This window comes from Phoxinus phoxinus (assembly GCF_949152265.1).
Source record: "Phoxinus phoxinus genome assembly, chromosome: 17".
Taxonomy (NCBI): domain Eukaryota; kingdom Metazoa; phylum Chordata; class Actinopteri; order Cypriniformes; family Leuciscidae; genus Phoxinus; species Phoxinus phoxinus.
The window spans coordinates 20,541,956-20,551,394 of NC_136892.1; the positions used below are offsets into that span (position 1 = coordinate 20,541,956).

Sequence of the window (9,439 nt, forward strand, 5' to 3'; positions counted from 1 at the left end):
ATGCAGCTGCTGTCAGATCCGATGCAGTTGGCTGCTTCAGTTATGCCTCGTTGACAAAACAAAATGCTCCAAACAAACATATAATCCTCCGACGCGATTCAGGACGCCATTAAAATAAACCGTCCACTTGTTTCTAACGCTAAGATCCTTCTGAAGTCTGTACAGACGCAAAAGCTGTTTAAGCAGAAGGCATCAAAGCAAACGTTCTTTCACTCTTCCATTAGTCCTGTTATCGACAGACTTGGAGTAACGCACATCTGTATACAGTGTAGACAGCACCAGTGATTATAATGGGTTCTGTGTGCTTTTGACGCAATGCAACATGCTCACATCCAGTGTAGACCAATGTCAGCTGTTAAGCGACTTGAATGCAAGGGGCGGGCCTATGGTGTGATAATATATAACTCTTCGTTGATGTCTTGCTCTGGAGGAAGCATATGCAAATGTGTTTGGCCATGTGACGTCACAAATCCAACAATATCCAAATGAGCCATTTTTGGAGGTTGGTTGAATAAATGCTTTGTTCATAATGAAAATTATGTTTTAAGCTATGAAACTTGCAGGATGTTTAATGGTAAAAAGACCTCTTATATGTCAAAAGATCAAGGCAAATTTGATTTATCATGTCATGACACATTTAAGTAATTTTAAGGCCCAACTAAAAGTTTTCTGAGGCCCTGGTTGAGAACCACTGGTCTAACCTGGTAAACTGGTTAGGACTGGTAAACCAGCTTGGCTGGTTAATTAATTAATTAAAGTTAATTAACGCTATTTCTAAACAGCTTGACCAGCTGCTATGACCTGGTTATCCGAGCAGAGTTGACCTTTTCTCTCTTTTACGCTCATAAAGCTGTCATTGTACCTCTGTTTGTGTGTGTCTTTGTGTCCGTGTGGTCTGTGCTACTTCTGTGTGTCTGCAGCACACACCTGTCCCTTTGCCAAAGGAGTATGACGACGACTCTCTAATCCCCAGTAGTCCAGCCACAGAGACCTCAGACAACGTTAGCCCAGTGGCCAGCCCCATCCACACTGGGTCAGTGCACATAATTCACATTCAGCCTAAACAAATCCAGTAAACGGACGTTACGGACACTTCTCACCGCTTTTATCTCCGTATTTATCTGTTGGTCATAAATGCTTATTTTTATACCTGTCTTCACTGTCATCTTGTGTCTAGGAGTAGGCTCTTTTGAAGAGGTTTTAGATTTATACTGGGCTTCCGGCTGTTTTGAAAATTCATTGTGCCTGATTTGTTCACCGGCTGGTTGTTTGACAGGTTTCTGGTCAGCTTCATGGTGGATGCGAGAGGCGGGTCCATGCGGGGCAGCAGGCATAATGGTCTGCGTGTGATCATCCCGCCACGCACCTGCGCTGCCCCCACACGCATCACCTGCCGTCTGGTCAAACCGCAGAAGCTCACCACCCCACCTCCTCTAGTGGAGGGAGAGGGACTGGCAGCTCGTATTATCTCTCTAGGGCCTTCCAGTATGCAGTTTCTAGGGTAAGTGTGTGTGTGCTTGTGAATGTGCAATAAGGATGGCAATTGCTTGCGATTCTAGTTGATACTTTTCAAAATGAATATTTTTCTCTACGGTTTGAAGATGCTCTCACAAGTGGATTCATTTGATAATTAAATACATTTTTTACAATAAAATTCTTCATATTACATTCCAAAAACAAAATGACAAAAAAAATGGACTTGCAATTGCTGTCCTGTTGCAAAACTTGAGGGCAATTGCAATTTATACCATACATGGAATAGAGATCTTGAGTGGTGGGATATTTTGCTTATAAAACAATCATGCTAGTAGAATAACGTGAGAACTTTATTATGTCTCAATAAGCTTTTATCACATTTTACATGTGGATTAGGATGATTTAAGTAGTTTTTGATGTTTCAGTGTGGACGAACAACTTTTGTGTGCAGAGAGCGTTTTAAAACTAAAACCCCATTTTCAAATGTATCTGGATTCATGTAGATGTAGCCTGAGAAAGACAGAATGGAGAAAGTCCATTCTTCATTCTGAATTAATCATTCTTATTGTAGTTTATTTGACAACACTCAGAGTTATTGTCAAATAAACTAATGCTTTTGCACTTTCCCATCATTCCATTCAGGCCAGTGATAGTGGAGATCCCTCATTTTGCTTCCTTGAGCCGAGGTGATCGGGAACTAGTGGTTCTGCGAAGTGAGAATGGCTCCGTATGGAAAGAGCATCGGAATCGCTATGGCGATGATGTTCTGGAGACCATCCTCAATGGAATGGATGAAGGTAGGTTTTATGTTTCACTAAGAGGAATTTCCATAAGCCCAAAGAGAAAAGAGTTTTATTTTCTCTTTCAGTTACAGTATGTAGCAGGAGGTACTAGAAGACAAATTACATATCACTTTACATTTCCCCCACAATTATTTCTGTAAGACTGACCTTATGACCTTGTTTTCTCTGGGTGCCTTCATCAGATCTGGAAAATCAGGAGGAGCTGGAGAAGAAAAGAATCCGGCGCATAATCTCCACAGACTTCCCTCTTTACTTTGCTGTGGTGTCACGTGTCCAACAGGAGAGCGATCTTATTGGCCCAGAGGGAGGTCAGCTGATGAGTAAGCTGGTGCCCCAGGTCCAGGCCATTTTCCCAGACACGGCGGTCACTAAGAGGGTCCGACTTGGCCTACAGGTGAGTTTTCAGAATGTAGAGAGAATGACAGTAAAGCAATATAATTACATTTCATACAAAATATTTGATTAGAACCAGAAGCGTCATGCCCATTTAAACTGAACTTGATTATGAGTGCAACTTTATTTATTTTTTAACCTTTGATAATGAAGTTGACTGTATTGTAGGGGAAAGTGTTTATTTAAAATGCTTTACACATTGTCAAAAATAAGATCATAATAATATATAAATTAAAAATATAGTTTCAAGATTGGTGCATAAATTCAGAGGAGAATGACTGAAAATGATCTCAGGAATAACTGATTTATGAATCTTTGTGTCTTTTTCTTCTTCTCTTGTCACTACCCAGGCCCAGCCAATCCCTGATGAGCTGCTGACTCGGCAATTAGGAAACCAGGCCACATTCAGTCCCGTTGTGACAGTAGAGCCTCGTCGGCGCAAATTCCATCGACCAATTGGGCTGCGTATCCCTTTACCTCCATCTTGGAGGGAGAGTGCACGCGATGCCGGCGAAGGAGACACTACTAGCCTCCGCCTCCTCTGCAGTGTTATTGGTACAGTCCGGTTCTGATATATTTCAAAGAAAACATTGTCTGAAATTGATATTTGTGTTTGGGAGAAAGGAAGATTGTCTTGAACGCCAGTCTTTTCCAGCCTCGGCCAGATTTGATGTAGCTGTCCTGCCAGGCTGCTTGGAAAAGGCTGAAACAGACTGGTGTCCTGCCTGGACAGGGACACTGGGATAAAGATAGACTCAGCAAGTTCATTCCAGATGGTGTTGGTTGAAAAAAAAACGGGTTTTATAAAAAAAATGTAAACCTTCTGCAGGTGGCACCGCTCCAGCTCAGTGGGAAGACATCACTGGCACTACCAAGCTCATGTATTCCCACAACTGTGCCAACTTCACCACCAATGTGTCTGCAAGGTGAGACACAAAAGCTTTCAAGGATAAAGCATCTAGGAGTGAATTTACTGAACAGTTGCACTATATTGAGCTTTGTATTTCAGCACAAAAAGATGCATCTTATTTATTAAACACCTATATCTGTTTTAAGCAGTCACTAAATGTGTTAAAATAGCACTGTACCATAAATAATATAAAGTCATTGCCATTCTTTTCATCGCTAACATACCTCATTTTACAAGCCTGGTTGACACCAGACCCTTCTCAGTTGTAACTGAGGAAGGTTCATTCACGGCCCATATCCAAACGGACGTCGCTCAAATGCCTCATCATTTCACTGTAAATTAGGCTCATATTAAATTGTGCTTTATTCAAAAGCACTATTTTCCTTGCACAATTAACATTGTGCTTTTACCATTAAACAATTAATTCTTGGTGAATTCCCCCTTCAGGTTCCTGGCAGCTGCCATTACAGCCCATTTATATTTATACACATTTACATGTAAACATTGTCTCTTGTGACCCTATTTTTGCCCTCTATTGTATGTGTATCTGTCCTCCGCTGCAGGTTCTGGCTGGCGGACTGCCCACGAACGGCAGAGGCCGTGACCTTCGCCAACCTGCTGTACCGTGAGCTGATGTCAGTTCCATACATGGCCAAATTTGTTGTATTTGCTAAGATGAACGATGCCAGAGAGGGCCGCCTGCGCTGTTACTGCATGACTGATGACAAAATAGACAAAACCCTTGAGTTGCACGAGAACTTCTCCGAGGTGGCCCGCAGCAGGGACATTGAGGTTAGCTGACATAAAAGCATATGTATATGTCATATATATTTTTCTGATGTACACTAAAAAAATAAATCAGAAAAATAAATAGGATCAATTTTCTTTTAGCATTGTTTTTAACACCAGTGTCTTTTCTGAATGTGTTTGATGTGCATTTTGCAATGCATGATGTGTCTTGCCTCATTTGAATTGTTCTTGAAGTTTTCATTTCTAGGATTCTGTTCTTACAATGCAGTTTAGATCAAATTTTTTACTAATCTTTCAGCATTTTCAAAGGGAATAAGTAATAAAATGCAAGTTTCTGATGCAGCTGTGCACTGTACACAATGACGTCGACTCGCTACATTAGCGCTAAGTCTCTGACTCATTCTGAATCACTGCTCTCCTTGTGTTTCTCCTTCCTTTTCCTCCCACAGGTGATGGAGGGGATGCCGCTGCACTTAGAATGTTCTGGAAACCTGGTGCCCGTGAGGAAAGCAACCCAGCAGCCTCGTAGCTTCAGTTTCCAAGCCTTCAGAGACAACCGGCTACCTGTCTCTGTAAAGGTCTGTACATCTGTCTTTCCCCGTCTATTTCTGTCTATCCGTGAGAGTGTCTTAGGAAATATAGGCTGATAAGTTCATGTCGACTTCCCTTGTTTTAAAAAATATAATTTTTTCAGTCAATCTACACATATTTGTGTCATTGAGTGTCATCTTGTGTGTGTGTTTGTGTGTGTTAGCATTGTCTGATCATCTTGTCAATTTTATGTACTCCCTAATGTCTTCAGTAGGGCTGCACATGTATTCAAAATAAAATGCCCTTGTGTGATCCCAGAGCGTTCAATTAAAGCTTGCACTGCACTTTCCTTTTTATTATTTTTTTTATAGCGTCCATTGTGACCGTTAAGTGCTTCTTGTTAACTATATTTTTACAAGAATGCAATTTCTAACATTGTGTCACTATAGAAGTTCTAATTTAATCTATGTTCTAAAATCTAATAATGTGACACTGGGTCAAAGCTAGAAATTATAACAGGAATATTACAGATGCTGATTATGGCTATTTTATTATATATTATTATTTTAATTGTTGCAAACTGCACCGAGACTAGGGTTGGAGATCCAAATGCAGTGTTATTAGGACAATTCAGAATCGTAATCAATATAACAGGCCAAGGGTCAAACAATTTGAACATGAAACAAGGTCCAAGAAACACAGGCAAACTGGGTAATCCAGAACAACGGGCAGAGAATCAAAATCCAAGACACAGAAAACCAGTATATCGCTCAGAATGGCAGTGTAACACAAATATAAGACTTCGCAACGAATGACTGAAACCAATGAGCTTTTACTAACCAGATAATGACACACAGCTGAATGTAATCACACATAATGAGAACAGGCAATGGATACTGGGAAATGGAGTTCATAATGAGATTGAACAAGAGACTGAAGGAGTGCCCTCTGGCGGCGATCATGGGCACTCCAGCTGGCGGATATGACGTTAATATTCTTGATAATGTGTATAAATAATATTCTAATATCAAATTATTATTATTTACCATTTATTATGACAAGTTATTATACTATTTTATATAAATATGGTATTTTAAAATTATAATATTAATAACTAGTATTATAATATTAAATTATTAGTAGTAGTATTTTTATTATTAGAATAATACTAATGTTGAAGTTGTTTTTTTGTTATGTTTTTTAAATGTGTGGGTGGAAAGTTGACAAAAGAGAAAGCGGTCAAAAGACTGGACAAAAGATATAAAGATATGCGTGTCCTCTTTCAAGTCCACTTCCAGTGTGAATCCAAACAGAACTGGGTATTTATTTTTAACTCAGTTCACTTTTGGATCACTTTCTTTTTAAGAGGACTCAAGTGTGAACACCCTGAAATAGTAACACTTTTTTTTTTTACTGGCAGTAGAGCGTGGATAAAAGTTTTTGAGAGTTGCTGTTTCCATGTAATGTTATGCTATTTGGTTCTTTAAGTAAGCAATATGAGATGTTTTATCATAGCGCAGCTGGAATCACAGTCGCAATATTTTTGGTCCAAATCGTGCAGCCCTTGTCTTCAGTGTCTCTGATTTTTCCCAGTGCTGTCTTTCTCTCTTCCATTGTCTCCCTCCCTTCATTTTGGTGTCTGTCATTGTGGCTTACACTCTGCATCTCTTTCTGTGATTGGTCAGCCACAGACGAGCTGCTCTGTGTTGTATTTTTGGCTCTGTGGCGTAGTCGTTCACCTCGTAACTGTTGTATTAGTCACGTGAGCATGCCCTTAACTCTTTCACCTTCTAGCCTGCCTGCCTGCCTGTCTGTATGTCTGTCTCACTGTCTCTCTCTCTCTCTCTCACGGTCACTCACTTACTGTCTGATCTCACAGACGGCCAGGTAAAAGTAAAGGTAAATCTCTCTGTCTCTCGCCTGCCTATGGACTGCCTCCATCCCCTTCCCCACCTCCCGTCAACCTGTATGAGTCACAGCCGGGCAGCTGCTCTGTCTAACACCCTTTAATCTCTCTCTTTCTCTACCTCTCTCTTTCTCTCGTTCTTCTTTTTTTGACTCTCGCCTCACCCCCCCCCCCCCTCTCTTTCATCCGGTTCTCCTCTCTCCATCTGTTTCTCCCTCCCTCTCCATTTCCCCTGCTTCATCAGGTGAGAGACGGCAATAAGGAAGCCGCCGGGTTCCTGTCCTTCCTGCGCAAGTCCACCAAGTACGAGGACACGCAACACGTGCTGTGCAACCTCAACATCACCATGCCTCCCTGTGTCAAGGTGCTGTCGCTGTTCATTTCCTCTGTGATCACTTACACCGTAACATCTCATGAACTCTATTCTGACAAATGTTGTGTGTTTCACAGAAACAAATTGATCACAGCTGTGTTTTATCACTCAACCTCAGTATAAAAAAAAGAAGCAAATTACCTACTGATTTTTGGACTAACTTGGCGGCCTCTAAGAAATCCAATTCCATGTGCATTCTAATGTCTGTGATTGCTGATATTCCACTATTCAATGTGAATTTTAATCTATTTTCTATTTATGACCTTCCAAACTCAAATGACATTCAAATGTATTTGTTATATGTAACTAATCACCAGCTCATAACGGAGTTACTATACGCAGGGGTGCACATAACTGGTACGCAGGTACGCATGCGCGACAAAAATCAGGAATGCGTAATGCCACTTGTGTTACTACGCGCCTTTGCGTACTTTAAGGTTAACTGTCGCCAAAATGCAACATAGGCAGTGTTAATTTTAATTTTTTCACGTTTTAAATGACGACCACGTCAACGAATAAAAACTAGACGGAAATTAGGGAGGGACGATTGGGGAAGAGATCCAGTCAGAACTGATTTGCGTTTGTGGTATACGCGCACATTTGAATTGTAACGTGCTGATCTACCGGCGCACACGAGTTGGCATGCGCTTGATGCATGTCTCAAATCGTTAAAAAACGCCTGGGATAAAGAGAAGAGCAGACATGGATAGATCTGAATAAGAGAGACGACGCGAAAGAGAGCTTTATTCGGTATGCTTTTCTTTGCGAACACACACACACACACGCGCGCGACCCGAAAGCGTGCAGTCCTGCACATAGACAGCGCGCAAGGACTGAATTGAGCTCTCTTTCGCATCTGAATGGACAAATACACACAACATTATGTCTAAATGTCATTTTTGGAGAGCATTCACGTAAACACAGTCGGTTATGTCTTTACCGTACAGTGCATCAGTGCAATTGACCGTTCGCAAAACCCCGCCCTCTAACGGTTCTCGTCCAATCCTAGCTCAGCAACTGTAACTAAGGAGAAGGACCTCCGTCAAACATTCCGATTTCAGCAAGATAGTGCAACGATGCGCCTATGGCAGTGAGGTCTGCACGGGCTTAAAACTTGCTGTATTTTATGATTGCTTGCAACTATTATAAAAAAATAGCCTACATGTACAAACACCGTTTCACTACGGCACTGCGGCCCCTCATCAGTCAGCAAACAAAACAAAAAAAAGAGAAAGAGCACGGACTTACTAATTACGAAACTTTGATGTGGTTGAACAGGTACACAGTCACAAATTCCTCTGGAACTCAAACATTAAACTTCAAAACAAAGTTTGCGCAGTTGCACAACTATTTACACAAATATATCCTTCTCAGTAGTTTGAGTTATGAATGAAGAGAACAGAGAGTTGATGGTTTCAGCGCGTCCTCTGATTGCAGTGTTGTGACTGAAATAGCGCGCGCGGGAGCACATGTGCAAAACAGTTTTGTAAAATGATATATGATCAAATAAAAATGATTGATATATAATTTTACAAAACTGTTTTGTGCATGTGCTCCCGTGCGCTATTCTGTCTATACTTTCTGTCGTGCCCTGGAGGATATGTTTGCTGCATTACTCCAAAACCAATCACTTAATGTATGGATCTCAACCCAGCCATGGCTATGGTTCTCAATTGTTTGACGGGCGTAGTAACAATAACTAAGGGGCGTGGCTTTTGCGAACGGTCAATTGGATCTGCATTCTGCACACTTGGTCTTAAAGTGACAGTGTGTAATAAACCTAATGCCTTCTGTACACTTAATATTGATCAAATAACAAAATAAAAAGAGAAAATTCACTGCTGTTTAATATCTTTAATAAGGATTAATTAGATTTAATTTATACAAATAAATATATCTGAACAATCAAATAATACTTTAAATAAATCTTTTCCAAAGGTGTTTTCTATCATTTTAGGTCGTTTTTTTTTCACGCTGATGTAAATTTAAGTGTTCGTTTTTTAAATTAGTTTGGTTTTAGTTAGTTATTTTATGCTATAAAAACGGGAATGTGACGTCATGATTGACAGCTGTGGCCACGCTACATATGGGGTGAGTACCAAACACCATCTCCTGGTACTCACCTGAGTAACTCACTGAAAAAGTTATGTGCACCCCTGACTATACGAGTTGTCTAGAGACCATTTAACTCTAACTTCAATTAAACGACATGATTAAAGAAATTGTCGTTCTTTTTTTGGGAACATGACATTTAGGATATATCTAAAGATATCTCAAGATATTTTCTTAAAAGTACA

General features: G+C 40.5%; 1 protein-coding gene across 1 annotated transcript in view; it reads left to right on the top strand.

Moving 5' to 3' along the window:
* Positions 1-9,439, top strand: part of ank1b (ankyrin 1, erythrocytic b) — a 60,833-nt gene that overhangs the window by 43,154 nt on the left and 8,240 nt on the right. Inside the window, exons 27-35 of the mRNA XM_079586006.1 lie at positions 921-1,033; positions 1,277-1,501; positions 2,119-2,273; positions 2,462-2,673; positions 3,023-3,227; positions 3,502-3,598; positions 4,146-4,374; positions 4,782-4,910; positions 7,014-7,172. Of these exons, the coding sequence (XP_079442132.1) occupies positions 921-1,033; positions 1,277-1,501; positions 2,119-2,273; positions 2,462-2,673; positions 3,023-3,227; positions 3,502-3,598; positions 4,146-4,374; positions 4,782-4,910; positions 7,014-7,172 (1,524 nt within the window). The remainder of the gene's footprint in view (positions 1-920; positions 1,034-1,276; positions 1,502-2,118; positions 2,274-2,461; positions 2,674-3,022; positions 3,228-3,501; positions 3,599-4,145; positions 4,375-4,781; positions 4,911-7,013; positions 7,173-9,439) is intronic.